General features: G+C 35.5%; 2 protein-coding genes and 1 long non-coding RNA gene across 3 annotated transcripts; 1 reads left to right on the plus strand and 2 right to left on the minus strand.

Annotated features, from left to right (window-relative positions):
- Positions 1 to 838: 838 nt before the first annotated feature.
- On the minus strand, positions 839 to 2850 carry LOC116298372 (uncharacterized). The gene is made up of 4 exons (XM_031706798.1): positions 2765 to 2850; positions 2244 to 2332; positions 1647 to 1762; positions 839 to 1027 (listed from the first exon to the last, which is right to left on the minus strand). Exons 2-4 carry the CDS (start codon positions 2310 to 2312, stop codon positions 895 to 897), a joined length of 318 nt encoding a protein of 105 aa, XP_031562658.1. The 5' UTR covers positions 2313 to 2332; positions 2765 to 2850; the 3' UTR covers positions 839 to 894.
- A 2880-nt stretch (positions 2851 to 5730) lies between these two features.
- Positions 5731 to 8839, minus strand: LOC148908725 (uncharacterized). The gene is made up of 3 exons (XR_016120776.1): positions 8638 to 8839; positions 8005 to 8112; positions 5731 to 5996 (listed from the first exon to the last, which is right to left on the minus strand). It is a non-coding gene; the product is annotated as an uncharacterized LOC148908725 (long non-coding RNA).
- A 6200-nt stretch (positions 8840 to 15039) lies between these two features.
- On the plus strand, positions 15040 to 20169 carry LOC116298500 (uncharacterized). The gene is made up of 4 exons (XM_031707002.2): positions 15040 to 15339; positions 17894 to 18242; positions 18874 to 19082; positions 19939 to 20169. The coding sequence occupies exons 1-4, from the start codon at positions 15190 to 15192 to the stop codon at positions 20092 to 20094; spliced, it is 864 nt and encodes a 287-aa protein (XP_031562862.1). The 5' UTR covers positions 15040 to 15189; the 3' UTR covers positions 20095 to 20169.
- Positions 20170 to 20224: the final 55 nt, after the last annotated feature.

Here is a 20224-nt window from a genome sequence, read left to right on the forward strand (position 1 = left end):
TACCGAGTTTAAAAACATAGCGTACAGTTAATTTTTCGCTCCAGTGTCTTTTTATTTCACGTTAGGAAAACAACTTTTAAAAAAAGGATTATCAAAAAATCTGCATACGTGACAATGATTTTGCTAAAGTTGCTAAACACAATGAAAAATAACAGTTTTTCTCTGGAACAATATTTCATCAATGTACTGAACTTTTCACTTAAAAGCCGAAAGCTTTTATGATAACAATATAGCGTGCAGCTTATTTTTCGCCTTGGTGTCTTGTTATTCCACGTTAGAGAAATAAAAAAAGAAGAGCAAGGAAATATGTTTATGTGACAATAATTTTGCTGACGTTTCTATAGCAAAAAATACTATAAATAAAAGTTTTTCCTCGGTACGATATTAAATATACGATATCATCAATAGAACTTTTCACCTTTCGCGAAAACGAAAGTATGGTAAAGTATATTTTCTATGTGCGTCTTTTTAAATTTTTCTTTCAAGTAGACGTAACTGGTGATCGTGATCTTTTTATGAAAATTGTTGCTTCTCCAGAACCTGTTCAACACTCACCCATTGCCACGAGTTTATTGTTTATTCTTTTCCTTTCTTTCTTCCTTCCTTTCTTTCTTCCTTTCTTTCTTTCTTTCTTTCTTTCTTTCTTCCTTTCTTTCTTCCTTCCTTTCTTTCTTTCTTTCTTTCTTTCTTTCTTTCTTTCTTTCTTTCTTTCTTTCTTTCTATCTTTCTTCCTTCCTTCCTTTCTTCCTGAAGTTTGATTGCACTACTGATTTTTCGAAATATGGAGAAAACAAGATCCAGGGGAAGGGTACACTGGGAACACAAAGGGAACACAAAGTCAATACTAATGCATTTTTAATTCATTCGAGGGTTTATTGACAGGTTCATAGGTCATTATTGATTATTCAAGACAGTTTTATAATTACGGAGAACTCCAGAAGCTGCTAGAGTACAAGTAGTAGTACAAGTACTTTTTATCTCTTTATCAAGTACTTTTTTCCTTTTGTCCTTTTTGTTTTGTCGAACCCTACGAAAAAAATGAAAAACAATTGAATTCAATAAACGCGGCAACTGAAATGCGAACGTTTAGATTGTGTGCAATGTTCGCCCATTACAGATCGCCTGTCATTGCCGAGAGTATTTGTTCTTTGCTTTACGGTTGCACAGAAGAAGATGCATTCATGTGTATACAAACCAGTTTACCGCCAATTCTAACAAGCAAACCATTCTCTTTCTGACTTCATTGTTTTCGGTCTTCTTTGATTAACGGTAACAACGATTGTCGCAATACCAAAGAAGTGCGGTTTATTATTCACCTATTTAGCACTCTTAGTCCCAATGGGATTAATGAACGCTTTGCTTTTAACTAACCCACTCTTTTGTCTTTTGATTGTTTCTTTCGTTTCCTTGCCCACCTTGTTCTCATTGGTTTCTTTTGTTCTTAGTATATAAAAACTCCTTTCTACCACCTCTCTCTTTTACTCCGACGAAGGACTAGCGTCCGATACGTCAGTAAGTTTTTCCATCTTTTCACGGTGTAAAATTTACCCTTTTATCATTGTATGTGTATACAGTTCAAAATGAAAATCGTATTCAAACGACAATGACAAGAGATCTGTTTAACATTATAATTAATATCTTCTGACCCGAATTTGTTCACAAAGGTGGTGTGTTGGGTGACATCGAAAAGATCTTGGACAGTCATTATCATTGCTACACTGTGCTGTCGGAAGAAATCCCCCACCTCCGCCTCCAATTTGACCTAAGCAAAAAATAAGAATAACATTAAATACCGTAATTTCTAAAGGTAAAAACTGGTAACTAATGCAACCCGCATATATGGAATTATGGATGCTGGATGCTTGATCAGAGAATGGAACAAAATTGCTTGTGTTGAATACCAATTGCAATATTTAAAGTATGTCGTTCTTAAAACGGCCTATAAATTCCTCAAGGGTAGCTAAAATAAAATATTAGAAATTAGTTTAAGAATCAGAATAGCATTACTACTTAAGTAAGGAAAGGTACGTACGATGAGTCTACAGTATCAATTGGTAATCGTTTCCCAGTAGAGTGCATAGGATATACCCGTGATAAACTTTGTAAGAAATTGGACAAATTTGCACAAATTAGTAAGTTCAGTAGACCTCAGTAGATCGTAGACTTGCATAACTTTGCACTATTTTGTACAATTTTGTTATTAAGCTTTTTCACGGATAGATTATCACTATTTGAAAACTTACGTTTACTACGCCGTTTTTTAGCCTCAACGAAATGGGCCAACAGGATACAACTAAGAAATAGGAGGACATAAAGACGAGACATGTTGTGTCTGTAATAAAGAGGAAGATAAACGAAATATTCAACAGCAAGAATACGAATATGATTAAAATCGCTAAAATATTAAATTGTTGGATTTGTTTAACAAGTTGCCTTGTCATCTACCAATTCAAATACCAATGCAAAAGGTGTCCTACTATAAACATAGTAAAGACTGGGAGATCGCTATATACCAGAAACACCGTCAAATTGTTGACTAATTGGCCTTGTCCAAACATGCCAAGACAATGGGCGGGCATGACATCGACTGGGATAAAACTAGTATATTGAGAAGAGTAACAAGTTGGCATGGAATGGAAGGGCTTGACCAGATATTAGCGGTATAAAGACAGTAAGGGAAACAGAAAATTGATTAGGTTGGCTAAAAAATATATTAAACTTACTAGCTGAATAGTATTGAAGACTATCACTTACTAGTTATTACCTTGAAGATTTCTTGTCGATCTCTGAGTGGCCGTGGCTTTGATTGTCAGCGAAGGTTGATATGTTACTACACCTAAGGAGGTGGTCTTATATATGTTATGTTACCCTAAAATTCATAAATGATAAATAAGCTGTGATATATTACTGACTGATGTCTCACGATACGTAATAACACTTTCTGGTGACCAAGTCACGCAAAGAAGAACAAAGACTTTTTGTGATATGATATATTTTTCCCTTCCCTCCTTTGCTATTCATTTCATGTTTAGAAAAGATATATATATAAAGGATAATATCAATTTATTTCTTGAAACACCTAACAATATAGCGTAAAGCTTAATGGAAAATTTTTGCCTAAAAGGTTCTTAAAATCTAGGTTCTTATACGCTGGTTTTAACTTTATCATCAATAGAGCTTTCACCGGCTAAAAAGGCTAAAAAAAGCGTACAGCTTATTGTTCGCTTAAGTGTCTGATCATTCCACGTTAGGGAAATCAAAAAGAAAAAAAAAAAAAAAAAAAGGCAAGAAAATATTTTTATGTGCATGACAATAATTTTGCCGAAGTTTCTATGGTGAAAAGCACTATATAAATAAAAGTTTTTTCTTAGGAATACGATATTATCAATAGAACTTTTCACGTTTCTCTAACATGACATAACATGATAACAGCACACTTTCCATGTGTGTGTTTTGAATTTTCCTTTCAAGTAGACACAACAGGTGGTCGAGGTAAGTGCCACCTTACTTAAATTTTTCACATTTCAAAACTTCTTCAGAACCTGTTCTATAACACGTATTGGCACGAGTTAATTCTTCAGTCTCAAAATCTGACACTCATAATATGTGTAATGGCCGTGCACGACACGGGACCTAACTTGAAAGTATTTGATTAACGTGTTTTGGAAATCGCTTACAGAGCTCAAATTTTTATCATGATTAACCCTTTTCTTAGGAGTGGGAAACATTAATTCAGGCCCATTGTTATTTCTATACCTTCATTGAATCTAATCGACCTTTTTACCATTACGGCGGCCATCTTGAATTTTCATTGATACGGCGGCCATCTTGAATTTTCATTGATACGGCGGCCATCTTGAATTTTCATTGAATTCTATTGTTTTAATCAACACATTATGGGATGCGGAGGGGGCAACTATTGGAACATTTATAGAATACACAACTGTCGCAATATCTTTTTATATGACTTGACGCTTTTCAATGAGAAGCACATCTAAAAAGCAATTGAATTTGCTGATCGGTTGGAACATGCGAAACTGAAGGCAAATTATTTCAAACGCAACCCGCCACTCTATTATTCAATAAACCCCCCACCTGGCATATTTCATAAACTTTAAGAAAGCCGACGTAATATAGCAAAGGTCTGATCATATACATTCTCATTCTTGTATATATTTTTATCCAATTTATTTCAGGTAACGTGGCATTCTCACTCCCACTTTCACAATCCATTTTATTCCTATACTTTCATCCAATTCATTTTATTCTTATGCTTTCATGCAATCCATTTCAGGTACATTCCAATTGATATCATCAATATGATTATTTTACGTTTCACAAGAACGGCGAAAATCTCTACGTTAACTGTACATTTTCCATGTGCGTATTTTGGATTTTCTTTTGTTGGGGCCTCAACATGTGATCGGGTGTTAAATAAATGAGGCCCTATTTGGGGTAGTATTCGTGTCCTCTGTCTGAATTTCACAACTGCCTATGTCGCAATTTCAGAACATCCTTGTGTCTGTTGTCTGTACCCCTAATTTCATTAAAACAGGTCCTCACTATCGGTAAATCATTAGAGCAGTCTGTCGTTTGTCGCTAGTTCCTGGATCTCGCGTTACCGTTTCAAGATTGTTGACTTTCAAAATTAAACCCTGACAGGGCCTCATAAATAGAGGATATTACATGGGCGCGCGTAGATACGAATTTTATCTTCAAGTGTTCAATAGATATCTCACGAGTGAGCGCAGCGAACGAGTGTGATATCTAAATTGAACGCGAGAAGATAAAATTCTTAATTCCAAGCGGCCATGTAATGTTCTGTTTATTATATAGACATCGATGAAACTTAAATAAAGCAAAAGCTCAAAGATGTTTTTTTTAAATACGTTACTATGTCAACAGCGATATCTTCACGTTTGAAAGATATGGTATCTTCCACTGGTGAAAGATATTAAATTTTCGACACTGGAGAAATAGAGGATATTACATGGGCGCGCGTAGATACGAAATTTATCTTCGAGTGTTGAAAAGATCTCTCTCTTGAGATTTTCAACACGAGAAGATAAATTTCGTATCTCCAAGCGCCCATGTAATATTCTGTTTATTATATAATTATCCATAAACAAAAAGTTTTTATTTATAAACTAATAGCTTAAATACGCATGGTAACGATATATTCACATGTGAAAATAACATGTTATTTTCACATGTGAAAATATCAGTTTTTAGAAAAGGAGAAATATAGATATTTTGTGGATAATTATATGATAAAACCTGATATTTCATCGATATCTATATAATGAATTATAGTTATCGTTGTTCTTAATAAAGCAAACAAAACGTGACGAACAAAACTTGGATGCTCCTCAAGTTTATTTGTATTAGGTAGTCTTTAGGGAAAGTTCATTGAATATGCCGGGGGTGGGGGGGGGGGGGGGCATGAACATTTCTCTTATAAAACCTTTTTTTTTACAGCTCCCCCTTCCTCCTTTAGGACTCAAATTAATTTTTCTAGGTCGGCTGTCTCGAATGCACCCTTCTTGAAATTAGGTCCATTACAGCAGTCAACGAATTAGAGCATGCGTAGACATTAATCACTTCTGTCTAAGCAGGCTCCGCCCACTGTTACTCACTTAGGAACATATTGATTGATAGTGACATTGAATTCCTTTCTGGTAATAAAAACTACATATTGGTGTCAGTGAGGGAACAACAGTAAACACAAAGTCAATACTAATGCGTTTTTAATTCATTTGAGGGTTTATTGACAGGTTTATAAAGTGGTGTTGACTATTTAAGAAATCCAGAAGCTCCTAGAGTACAAGTGGTGACCATTTTAACGTCTTGTTTTTTGTGGTTTTCGAATGCTTCCGGCTTCAGTGACTTCTTTAGTTTCCGGTTCACTTACAGAGAACTTATATCAGTGTTGTTACTGATGTTGGCGTCTTTCTATCAGGGAATGTCTATAGGTTCACGCTTTCCATTAGAATGACCTGCAATTGATTGGCAACCAGGCCTTGATTAGTGCAGTTAGGGATCTGGATTAGAGACTTATATGACGTCATTAGACTAGCACCTACTACCAAAATTCATTGTATTTTTGTGTATTCAAATGTTTTTTGACTTCAATCTCTGAATGCATCAAGATAATGTAGTTAATGAATCTCTTTACCTTGGGCATAATGTTGTCCCATTTCAGACCACGTGTCATTCTTTTGAGAATAAGATTCATTGTTGCAGTTGTATTCATATTCATGTGTCTTCTCGTGCTTAACCAGTAAACAGAGAAATGATATTCTAGGGAATGACAAGTAGTTTTCGATGGAAAAACATGACACTTCAACCAATAAGATATTCCTAGCTCGAGGTAAAATCTGGGTCTTGTTGGCATTGCAGTGCACTGAGGGGGGGGGGGGGGGGTGGGGGGGGGGGAGGGGGAAGGCGTAAGTAGCAAGCAGTTGAGAAAAATGTATTCATAAAAATGCAATGAATTACTCCTAATACATGGATAGAACTACAATAGAATACAATAGATTTTGTGAATACAATACACCGAGTGCTATGTAGATTCCTCCGTGCACTGAGGGACTGTTTTAAGGAACCAAATAGATGCCATCTTGGAAATATGCTCCACTCAGTACAATGTAAACTCAACCCAGTTTTCCTCAACCTAGGAATGGCTAATAAGGTCTATTAGTCTTCTTCTTGGGCAGAGTCTGACAGCCTATTTTGAACTGAATAACAAAACATGAAGATCCGGCGATTCATTAACGAAACAGAACGAGTCGAGTGAAATATGTAAGTCTTTGATAAGATTAAGTAAATCTGTTTAAATGTTTAAAAGTGATGGTAAAGATATAGCGATGTGCAGGAGATGGAGTCGCGGTAAAACGTGGAAACGTAAAGTGCGCAAAGCGGAAAGTGTACTAATTTATAAATCAGTAAAACGCAGAATAATATTTGGCTAAGATTTCTAGCATAAATCAAAAAATTAAAAATCTCAAAATATCGATCAACGTTGTCAAAACGTTTGTATGGCGTACGATAAATTCATTCAAAAAAATTAAAAATCGGAATCTTGCTTTAAAAGCCTAACAATTTTAAAGTTAAACAGCCGATGGCCTCGGGAAAATCACCAATAATTTCAACTGTCAAGTGGTGTTAAAAGACATGTAAGGAAAGCCTACTAAATTCTTCGATTGCACGTTACGTCATCGCGGCCTCTCGGGGGAGCGTTAGTTAGTTATTTCTCATTAGCATTCATTGTTAACGGCACCACAATGGCCGTCATGCTTTTGTCTTTTGACTCTCTTGGGAATGCTTGCAACCCATTAATCCAATTAACTTTGCATTCGTTATCTTATAAGTAAATTTCTTCAAACAGCAGTACCTATAGTTGTTTTATTTGCTTACAACATTTCAAATTCGTGGCGCCTCAAAACCACTTGTACTCTTGATAACAAAGATATTTTTATTGGCGCTTTCTTCATAGTGAGATTTTAGTCTCGACTTTTTAAAAACCACGAAAGTCAGTCTAGGAGCAATTTATTCATGTCGCCCTGAAGCCTGTTGAACATGTGCATAAAATGGGCATTAATGGGTATTAAACATGGCCGCCGTGTGATAAACGTCCATACTAGTCAAGTGGGACAATTAATAAAGAAAAGAAATAATACTCAAGGGAATGACACATGGTCTAAAATAAAAAAACTTTACACCCAAAGTAATCGGTCTGTAGACCCTTCTAGCTTAGGTCATTGTTATACAGTGTAAGACCAGCTGTCATTCTATATAGTATTATTCCTTTGTTTAATGGTTGCGCAAAAGAAGACACCTGAATCTGGATAGAACTCAAACATAGGATCTCAAGTTTATCCGGCCTGAAATGGGCCGGGGAAATCATTCTCGATTTAAAAAGGCCTGTAGAGCCTTAGGTATTACATGTTTTTTCATTTTTATCATGTCTCATTCCTTTGAGTATTATTTGTAATATTTTCTGACCTTGTTCTGGTATGCAGATGTTGTAGGTCGAGTCACATCGGCTCGACACTGGACACTCGAAGTCATAACTACACCTTGGTATCGGTAGAAATTGCCTTTTATTTTGATCTAAACAACAACAACAGCAAAAAATCAATAACTAGTCAAATCTGACCCAACCCTAATCTAATACCATGCCTTTTTAAAAGGGAAAGACTGGTAATTAATGCAACCCACATGGAATTATGGCTTATTGATCAATGAAAAACGCCTTTTTGCTATAAATTCATAAAGGAAAGAAAATTGAAAAAATTTAAAAATCAGACCTGATATACTACTGAGTTTATTCTTAAATTTTTTTCTTTCTTTTTTTTTTTTTTTTTTTGAATAACTACTTCATACGTTTAGCCATTGTTTCCCGCCCGAACATGCGCAGTAAATCTTTCTTCGACTGGGTGTGGTGATTAATGCAGCATGGCACTGATATTTCTGGAATTAGTACCCTGGAATTTTACGAATAAGTGGAAAATACTAAACAGGATGATTACGACGAATTATACGACATGCCGTTTTTGCCGTTTTTTCCCACCGAAATTGTTTCGTAAAACCCTTGAAAACATCCTCGCATAACTAACAATAATTTATAAAACTAACCTTCTTTCTTTTCATTAGCGACACTTTTCCCTAAAGAAGTCTCGTAGAAGAAACAGCAAAAGAGAAGTAGGATGACTATTCGAGACATTTTGACGATGATTCAGTGGAGTCTTATAAGAATCCTCGAACTCTTTACTCTTTATATGAAGACTGAGCAACTTTCCTTAAAGTCACTGTCTCGTTCTGTCGCATTCTGTTTCTTTGATTTCTATTTAAGATATCCTTCGAGCTATCTGACTCGGAAATATGACGTTTCAAATTAAGTACGTCAAGACGATTGATTTGGTAAAATTAACTAAATAACACAAAAACCGATATATTATTTAATTAACTCTCAGCATTTGAGTCTTTTTTACATCCTTCCCAGACACTAATTATTGATTATGGAAGCAGAGTTTCTAGCAGTATGGAGTCACTGACTTCTTACATGTTTTTTTTCATTTCGTTTTGTATGTGAGAGTTTTAAAAAAAACACTGGTTAAATTTTGCCAGACGCCTTCGTAGAGCAGGTGTGTATCAGTTTATAGTAGTCCACGCTATACTTCTAAGATCATTTCTAAAACAAAAGAATTCATTATTAATAATTTGATTTTCTCTCTTTATAAGGGGCAAATTACCGAATGAGGAATTATTATCTAAGCATTTTTTTAAATCAATATCGCGGAAAGATTTGATACATTGTTTAGAAACAAAACAGATTTCGTACGTTTAGATCGGTGTGATGGAGAACTGACAATCGTCTTCAGTCCTGCCCTCAAAAGCCGGTTCATGAATCATAAAAAATCCACTTAAAAAAAATGAAAAATAAATCTTAAATGTCTATGGCTAATTATGGAAAGGAGATTTGTTGGAAACCAGTTTGTGAGTATAGACGCCGGCCCTGTAACTTGTAATACTAAGTGAATCAGATTGTGTGCAAGTTTTCATGAATTTACGGTTATTTTTATTTTTCAAGCTTAAACACGTTTATTTTCCTATGTTTGTAATGAGATATGGCCACCTCAGTTTCCTAGAAAATGACTTAAAAAATTAATGTTCACAAAACAAATTATCTATTAAAAGAGCCAGCGAATTGAAAACAGTTATTTCAGTTTAGAACAGCATGCTGCCTGCCTGTTTTAGATGAGATACCAACGCGGACTAGTTCTCAGTACTCTGCCCAATTTTATTTCTTTCTATCTCTATTTATACCTCTGATATTTGACCAAAAAATTTTAATACTATAATACCTTTATTTTTAATGTTTCAAATATTATTTTTTAAATGTTTTTCTTTGTTGTTTATTTTGAAAAGTTCACATTCGGAAGGAAAAACAACTGATCCGGCCCTACGCTGTAATAATTTGCCCGTCGCGATTCCTACGCGGTTAACAATGATGACCAACAAATCCTAGACAAATGGCTCGTTCTTTCATCCCTTTTACTAAATATTATTACAGCTCTGTTATAAAAGCGTCTAGTCGATGGCCAGTACGTATATCGCCATGAAAGAACGCCGGTTGCACTCGAAAACCCAATTCCAAAACGCTACTTGGTTTTCGGAACAGCACACTTACAGCGTATAAATCAAAATCGCACGACAAAACCCTCTTTGTCTATATTTAAGATTTTTAAATATATTGTAACCCAGTCTTTGTTGACGGGAGATAGCACTTCCTCTATTTAATGAAACTATTCAGGATCTAAAACGCATACTATTCAATTCGTTTAGCCCTAGAACAAACCTCAGGGCGGATGTAACCGCCACGTGTAAAGCATTAGGAACAAAAACCTTCATTCGTCAGCCTTAGGTTTTTTGGCTTGAAGAAGCGTACCCTTGAATAGCTTCTTTCACTTGATTTTTAGTGATAAAAAGGTATATTTCTCGGCCTTTGGAAGGATATTTCTTCTTCAAAAAATGCTACAAATCTTTGTTACCATTTTTCCACTTCAATACGGAAAATTTTATTTCCGATTTTGTGATACAACATGAAAATATTTTTGTCTTTTAAGATGAAAATAGTCGTAGTAGTCGAAAAACCAAATATCTACAAGTCACGTACAATACATTTAAATTGTGCACAACAAAGGTTTGTTTTGAATGACAGCATAAGAAGACTTTTCATTTTCTCTTTTTTATCTTCTATTCTAGTTTGTTTGATTTATGAACTGAATTGAAATTGGCCAAATTCCGAGTATAAAACTAAGCAGGCGGTTTCAAGCAGCTGAAAATGAGTTTGTTTTGAGTCAGTTTTTTCTACTTGAAAGTGTTCTTTTTATCCGGCTCTGTTTCCCCAACATCTTATTTTACTTCCATGCTTCGACCAAATGTCAAAATTCAGTGTCTATCTCTTCCTTTCATTTCCGTTGATTCAGTCAGTTCATATTTATCAACTGCCGTTCATAATTCTAACATTTGGCATGGACTACTGATTATCCCAACATTTCTGTCAAATTTTAGGAGGTTTTTGATATCCTTTTTTGATATAAAACTTCTCCTAATTCATCAATTCATTAAAGTAAGAGAATGTTGGCTCCGAAGTAACTGATTAATAGAGTTTTAAAAATATTGGGAAAACGTTGACTTTCACCGATTACAATCTGACATTTGGGTATATTATCAGGTCGAGCAGGTTTACGCGTTTTATATTGAGCTTTTCTCTGCATTCTCAAACATATTTACAAACTTTTTAAACGATTGTGAAGAATTCCATATACAGCAGAAAAAAATAAACCGTTTCCACCACAGAACTTGTCAGAATTGATGGCCATTTTGTTAAATAGCATTTCTCAATAATCCTGCATCTGCTATAATTAGAGAAAGTACAAGAACGAAATGACTCATATATTGATTATTTCCGAGGGCCCTTTTATGGCATATCTAAGGATAATCTATCTATCGCCAGCACGAGTACGACTAAATTCAGTACTTTGATATATTCCGGCGTGAGGAAGTGTGAGAAGTGTTTTCTTGTTTTAATAGTATAAATAGATTTAAGCAATTGTATCTTTTTTCTCTTGGTTTATCATGATAGTATCTGGCCATGAATTCGTTCATAACAAAAAAACTCAGGCTTTACTGAGCATCTGGTAATCATTCACTTGGTTGTCAGAAGAGCCCTCCCATTTTTTTTTCTCTTTTTTTCTTCTTCTTTCCTTTACAAAGAATAAATGCCGAATATCCGACAATAACCTGCCTTGATTAGCCCTTGATTTTGCTTTTTGCACGTTATGTGTTTATTATAAATTATCAATTATCAAATCTTTTGAATAAAGTTTAACTATATCTAAAGTCCTTATATAAATAGTTCGTTTCAAAGTTCCTTATATCAATAAAACCTTTCCTCGTCGTTTTCGGCATTGATAAATCATAAACTTCATCTAAGATAACCGTATATGAACAAGACCTTTTGAGGCCACATAATTTTATTCAAAATTGCCGGATATATACATATATTTCCTTGTTTTTTTTCCTTGACAAAATCCATGCAAACACGACAATTTCATAAATCTTAAAATGTCTCACTTATTTAAAAAAATCTAAAAACCTGGCATCTTATGAAAGTAAATGGTATCATAAAAATCTCTTGTAAAGGAAAAACATGTTCTTAATTCCTTCCTTGACAAATCTTCGTTCAAAAGACATATGACTCCACGCTATCTTTTATTTTTAGCACTAATAGCTGTATTTTCATCCAGTATTTCTCGTTCTAAACCCAGATTTTTCTTTAAAATAAAAGATTTCCTTAATCTTACAAACGTTGGGATGAACAGTTAAGCTTAAACGCTTAAAAGTGAGATTACTAGTAGAGCTTTTTGCTAATCCAAAAGTCGAGTGATGTCACTTTTCTCAGTAACTGCCGAGAATACGTCACTCTCGTGAGCCCATAATGTTTACTGGTGCAGTAGCAGTATTACTAATGTGGTTATATACTTATTTCAATAAAGTTAGTCACCAACTAGAAAGCTGAGATCACTGAGGATCATGGGAAACAATTCATTTCAAACAAGTAAAGCTTTTTTGATATAAACTGCAGCTTGATGATGCTCAGGAGAGGTGAGACTGTAACTGGTAAGATATGCAAGTCCATCAACAGTTATCAAGCGGTTGAAACATGTAAAATGTATCTACCCATAATCCTTATCGGCCTCAGCTTTATAGTTTTTCAGGTGACTATCTTTATTGAAATAAGTATATACTCCGTGTCTGATAGATAGACTTGTATTGTTGATTTATTTCATTAATTGGAAGGACAAAATCTGTAATCATTATTTTGTCCATTATTACAATTAGAGAACTGAGTTACTTCCGCATTGATTTTAGTGAAAAAAGAAAAAAGCAACAAGCTGGCGTTTAATATTTTCAGCAATTCTCTTATTTGTAGCAACTCGTTTTTTATTCGCAGCAGCTCTTCAGCAACTCGTCTAACATGCAGCAACTCGTTTCTTATTTTTCTTATTTGCAAACCGTATGTGCCTAATTCCTTTGTCACTGTGTGACTTTTATCAACCCAGAGGCTGTTTCAAGCAGAGTATCTATAAGATTTTAAGGTGGTTTTGTGTGGGTGCGTGTGTGTGTTCAAACATAAACTTTTTAGAGTCGAAGAAGCTCAGTTCTGATTGAATAGAACTTTGGAGCTACAGCACAAATACTAGAGTTGCTGTCTTCTCTTCTCTTTTTTATATCCTGCCAAGAAACAAGAAAAGTCAGCACTCGATACCTGTTATTAACTCAGGAAACTAGAAAAGCAAATAAACTTGAAATATTTGGCATAACATTACTGACAAGTTTGACAGAAATTCATATAATATCGAAGGCACTTATTCTCTTTAAAAAATATCATTTACGGTTACATGTGTTGGATTTGGATGAACAGCTGGTACGAAAAATTGTAACAAAACAAACAACAGCTTATGTTATTAAATAATTTTAAAAAGTAGAAATTATTCAAGACGCCTGGTGATTTCTGGTCAGCTGATAGTTTGTTAGTGTACATGCGTAAGCGTAAGCACCTGATTGGATGGTTAATCTTACTTCATGAATACAATGGATTTTTATCGCATTGAAATGAAACTCTAATAGTCAGTTGTTTTCGATAGCTTTTTGATGCTCTCTTCTTCAGAGTGGCAAAGCTCATAAAAGAATAGCCATTTTCTTACAGTTGGGATGCCATAGTAAATATCTCATTTAAATCAAATTAAGAAAAAATAATTTTCAAATTACGAAGAACCGTTTTGTAAGCAAGAAAATCAAAAGTGTTTGAATGTAAAGATAATAACCGGCGTAACTGGACTTGACTCAACCCCTTTTTTTTTTTTTTTTTTTTTTTTTTTGCGGTGCTAGCTTTTAAAGTGCCCAAGTACATCTAAAAGCTAAACGCTTTTAAGTGAAAAAATGATATCACCATTAATTCTCCGAAGTAACAGGATTTTTTAATATTGATTTTATGATAGAAAACTTTTAACTTTTAATTTTCCCTTCACTTTTGGCCACGTGTCAGGCACTTGCGTAGAGAGCCCTTTGTTCAATTCCTACTGATTTTAATGTATGCTTTCTCATGCATAAACAAAGAAATATTGCTGAAGAGAATGACATGAGTTTATCAGTTGCACGCCATTTTTGGCCACGTGTCAGGCACTTGATTATAGAGCCTTTGTTAAAGTCCTAGTGATTTTTATGTATGATTCATCTTGCGTAAACAAAGAAATATTGCTCAACAGAATGACACGTGTTCTAGGAAACATTACGCAAGACTAGAAGGTTCACTTCTGTCACAGTGCAACTTTTGATTACATTTTGCCCCAAAATCTCTGGTTTTCCATTAATGATTTCACTTCAGTGGAGCCTTATTTGAACAGAAGATACTTGGATTTCAATGCTTTAGTTTGTTTTACTTCATGAAGTCGCTTATATTAAGTCAACATGTTTGAAACAGTGAATAAATTCTTTTCATGACAATGAGAAATTCTGATGTCAAAACAAACAATCAGTCAAAAAGCTTTGTTTTCAGCAACAAAAATTTCTACAATTTAAACAAGCTAATAATACTTTACTGTTGACCTAAAATTTCGGAATATGATTTCGACGAAAAGCCAAAAAGAATATTATAAAAATTTTTTATTAATCAACGCATTGATCCCCAACACCACCACCATCATCATTAGCATCACCAACACAATCACCAAAAAAAGACATTTGAAAATAAATCCAAAAATAAAAGAAATTCTTGGAGGTCCGTCGTTTTACATTTCGTGTACCACGCATTAGAACAAGTTTCACCCATGTCAAGTAAGTTAAAAAAGAGAATACAAACAAAATTAGAACTTTACATATAAAGACCGCTGATTAAACAGTTGTCATGGTAACATATCACATTAGAAGTTAACGTTGTTCAGTGTATTGAAACAGGTGGGAAGAGAAGGTGATAAGACTTCATCATATCACTAGGTGCTAGTAGTAAGCTTTAGTTTGATATTCAGTAAAGAGCTTCAGTTCTACCGTAACCATATCACAATTTCTCAGAGCCGGAGCGTTTGCTAAGCAGGTTAAAGCTGTGACCTTAATCTTCACGCCATGGTACGTTTGGAAGTTGTGATTGCGTTGATGTTTTTGACTCTGGTTTTTGGTGGGTTTGTGACGTCTGACCTTGTCGAAGATGAAGATGCATCTTTAAATGAAGAACTCAAGGGACCTAAAGACGACAACCTTGCTAAAAAATTCAAGGTAAGAAGAACGAATAGAAAATACTGTTCCTCGCCTGCTAAATATGAAAACCCCTTTGCTACTGAAGACGACAAGCCTGCTAAAAATTAAGACAAAAGAATAGAAAAATGAGGGAAAAAAGGCTTCTTCTCAGTTAAATATTTGAAAACCCTTTTGCCACTTGGCTTCAGCTAGACATCTTGGAGCTTGTCCTTGCGAGGAAAAGTATAGACTTGATAAGGCTGAAGGTGTTTTCACTGTAGTCCGTGTGTTAAGAACAGGTATTTTCCGGTTTTGTTTCCTCGTGTGGAACTCCCTCCCTCTATCAAAAAGGCCCCAGCACTAACAGCTAGCACTCGCTCCATCACCTTCCTTTAGTGTAAACACTTCATTATAGGTTCTTATTGTAATATGTTGTCAGTGCGTGCTCAGCACTGACTCAGATGTTGATTAAGTAGTCAAGTATGGATCTGTGCTGTTTAGTATAACGAGGATTTTAGTTTATTTTGTGCTATTCGTGCAAGGGGTACTTTTTGATCTCTTTTTGGCATTTTACCACATTGAGGTAGTTTTTTAAGGCATATTTAAAAAAAATTTTCATGTGATGTTGATAAAGGCGTTTGCTCTCCTGCTCCAGAGGATTTTAATTCAAATGACGCTGATTTATATTCTAAATATTCAAACAAAAACTAGGTAGTTATAAATCAAAAAAAAAAAAAAAAAAAAGATTATAAAACTTGACTCTCGTTGCGTCACGTTGTGTTGCATGCTATAGAGCGAATAACGTTTTCCCACTTCGTGCGCGCAACGATTTTTTTCCTGAAAAAAAAAAAAAAAAAAAAGCCTGAGAGCGTTTCTTGTCTGCTGCTCGAAACGTAGGAATAACATTCGTATTCGCTACGCGAGTCATTTTTTCTCCTTTGTTACAAATCCATCCACAAATTCATGGGGCTGTATGCATACATAATAAAGACCGGTTGGACAATAGAGTAATTTAAGGCTAAGAATAGCTTATCTTAAAGTGATCCGTGTCAATACTATTTGTATTTCGATGTTTTATTTCTATAAGTTCCCCCCCCCCCCCCCCCCCCCCCCCCCAAAATTTTGTAAATTCTTAGCTAGCTACTTAGGCACTGGCATCTAAATGCTGTTCTAAGAATAGCGAGAAATAGATTGATGGGTTAATATGGAGATGTATTAATGAACCCTAAATAGTACTAAATAGTGTTATCCCTAGTAACAATAAATATCTTATCTTATCGTGTTATTTCTATTGCTTTCTATTATTTAATCCTAGTTTAATTAGTGTTATTTAGTATTAATTAGTGCAACATACAACATCATGAACACTAAATAGTGCTGTCCCTGGTAACCATAAATTAATATATTATCGCTATTAGAGTGCACGCACTAAAACCGTGAACATTAAATAGTACTAATTAGTACTATTTCATACAGAATCCCTTTGTTTTCTATCGTTTAATTATCACTATTTAGTGCTAAAAATTAGTATTTTTTCACGGATTTAGGCCCCGTCAACACGTATCCGCAAATTTTTTATGGATACGTGTTGCGTCCACACGTGTCCGGAAATTTTTTATGGATACGTGTTGCGTCCACACGTGTCCGGAAATTTTTTATGGATACGGGTTGCGTCCACACATGTCCGCAAATTTTTGTGTCCGTATCCGCAAATTTTACGAAAACGGATACGTGTGGACGGTGAAAACGATTCGAATACGCTGCGTGTGGACGCAAACATTTTCGTGTCCGCAAAAAATAATTTGCGGATACAAAAATTTCCGGATACGTGTGGACGGGGCCTTAGTGTGAGCACTCTATTCCTATTGCTTTCTATTGTTTAATTAGTGTTATTTAGTATTATTTAGTGTAAAATGTTGCAAGCTTTTAGCTAGTATTTGTACTCTAACTGTTTTGGTTATTTACAGTTTATTTTAAGGGGAAAAGAACTCTATCGTTTGTCCTCCAATAAGCCTTTTCATAGTTTAAGAATCGATTCCACTGCGCATGCGATTTTATCCCGAATTTCTCACCTTCTTTTGTTTAATTAAGAACAAAAGAAGGTGAGAAATTCGGGATAAAATCGCATGCGCAGTGGAATCGATTCTTAAACTATGAAAAGGCTTATTGAAATAGCATTAATAGCGCAGCGCAGCCGTGACGTCATAAAAACGAAGACAAAGACGAAATTCGGGCAAACAAACTTACAAGTTTACTTTCAGCAGATAATTTTCACAGCCGATCGCAGTTAATCTTAGTTTACATGGGTTATTATTGTAACTTTAAGTAAAAATAATAAAATCGGTTCGTATAATCCTCGTAGCGGCTAAACAGAATGCAATGTTTGTCCGAAGCTATTTTTAGAATCAGCGCGCTGCGCTATTCGAACTGTTGTGTGAAATTTTGGAACTAATTGAGTCAATCAGTTACCTCGCACGTCAGCATTTTTAATTAGCTATAAATAGCTCGAGGACCCAAAGACCCTTATTACTACAGCACGTAATTAGAGACATTTCGCAAAGTAGTTTTGAAACTTATTCATGTTCTTTTGTAGTGGCGGAGATGTAGACGACAATCAGACTGCGGTGCAGGATACTTCTGTAGATGGTACTGGTGTTATCCTAAACGATCGTGTAGTGGACACATGCACTGCGACCTCAACAGTTATTGCGACACCCGTGACCGCGTGTGTAAGCCAGGCAAGCGAAGATGTCGATCTCACCGGCACTGCAGAAGTTCTTACCTTTACTGCAAGAATAACCAGTGCGAGAGAAAACAATGCTTCCGCCACTATCAGTGTCCCTCCGGTCAGATCTGTCAAAGACCCGGCGTGTGCGTCAACTATGTTCAGACTTGCAAAAGACACAGAGATTGCAAAGTGTCGGGATACATCTGCATTAATGGTTTGGATACATCCTGCCTTTTACTTGTTGGGCGAAATGTTACCTCATTATTTTAAACTCAGTTATATACATATTAATGTATCGATCTTTGGAATTGCTGCCAGTAGAGAAAAAACAATACTAGAGAGAATAACATGTGGTCTTAAATGTGAAGACATTTCGCCCAAAGTAAATGGTCTTTATTTTTAAAATAATGTATTTACGTATGCTAGTAATTCCAAATTCTGTTTTGGTCTGTCCATTTGTCTTTCAACTTGCCGGCCTGCCTTTCTGCACGTGTGTCTGTTTGTGCATCAGTATGTATGTGTGTCTCTCCCTGCCTAGTTGTCTTTCTACCTGCCCTTTCTGTCCTTCGTCCTTTCGTTTATCTGTCTGTCTGTCTATGTATCTGTCTACCTATTTATTACATCCTTCACCGCCTACACCTTTATCTTAACTCAAAGTCCTAGTCTTGTTCATGATTTCAATCCTTTATTCAGGAGGTTCCTTTTCATAAATGACCCCAATTAACTGATTTAATCCGCTCTTGCATATGATCTGTTCATTTCACCCTACATAAAATATAGTCAGAGTATCTGTCCTATCCCAGGTATATTACAGTGAACAACTTACTTATCTTCCTATCCCATAGACTTATGCAAGAAGCGTCAGTGTTACAGAGATAACGAGTGTCAATTCGGTCACCAATGTGTGACACCTGGGCTGTGCCAGCTAAGACAAGGCTACTGCCTGGACAAGTCTAACTGCCCTTCCAACCAGTGTTGTCTCAAGCGATGGAACAATGTTAAAGTTGGAATGTGTACTTACCTTCAGCGCCCTGGTCATTGGTGCGATGTTCAGGTACATATTCACTTGTTGAATAGTTTTCTTGTAAAAAAAAAGGGGGAGCGGGGATAGGCCTAATCAGCTAACATGTTGCTATAAACGTTTCCACCCAATTCAAACCACATGGGACTCAGTTTCATTGTTCATCATATTTTGGTTTCACATTTGAATTCGTAGAGACAAACGCTTCTATTCCCAGAAGGTTTGAATTGGGTGGTAACGTACATTAGGTCTATTGGGTGTTGGTTGGGATGATATCTGCCTAAAGGACTAACGGCGCACTCAGCGCTCTCACTTGTATTCCACTATAACACAGGAAGCCCTCTCGTTCACACGAAAATAAAATTCGGAAAATACGATGTGCTACGCATTAAGGAAAGATCAAGCCAAAATACATTTGCGCCTAGCCTTGTTTGCCTATCATGATATCATTTCACTAAGGTCTTAAGTCGTGCTTTGAAGACATAAATTTTTGGGCTTCCTGTGATAACATTTCCTGAAGAGAATAAAACTCAATCGCTTAATAAATCGCTTATGAAAAATCTTTTGTTAAACTCAAACAAGATAGCGGCTATAAACACAGGCAAGTTTCAAGAATCCATCAAATTACTTAATTCGCAAATCATGATGATATGTTCTAAAAGTTCTTTCTTAAGATAATCCAGTGATGTACTCTTCATCTCTCTACCTCCCCCCTCCTCTTGGTCACCATCGGTGCTGTATTTCAATTGAAAATTTAAAAGAAAGACTCAAAAAGCCAGAGAACAAACTCGTGAAAGCCGTTATTAACGACACGTAGAAGTATCATACATTTGACCATTATATTTTGTCCAAAATTTTATAAACTGAAACTTTGACATACGTATTCCAGGAGAAATTTTCCTGTCCATGTGTTGAAGGGCATACCTGTCGAAAGAACTGGATCTGGGGTACATGTGTCTATGCACCCACCACCAGTCCACCTCGGCCAACTACTGTCGAGCCAACAGAGGAGCCTGGGTCAGGTTCAGGAGACTTTGAAGTCTGAGTCAATGATATCATGTTTAGTCATTACGATAATGTGGGTTCATATGAATATATGGAATAAAGTAAAGTAAAACAATATCCTTGTACATCTTTATTGTACTTAAGTGTAAAACATAAAAGTACTTTGAGAT

This window comes from Actinia tenebrosa, unplaced genomic scaffold (genome assembly GCF_029948245.1).
Source record: "Actinia tenebrosa isolate PJP-AT-01 unplaced genomic scaffold, QUT_ActTen_1.0 PGA_scaffold3__52_contigs__length_22856419, whole genome shotgun sequence".
Taxonomy (NCBI): Eukaryota; Metazoa; Cnidaria; class Anthozoa; order Actiniaria; family Actiniidae; genus Actinia; species Actinia tenebrosa.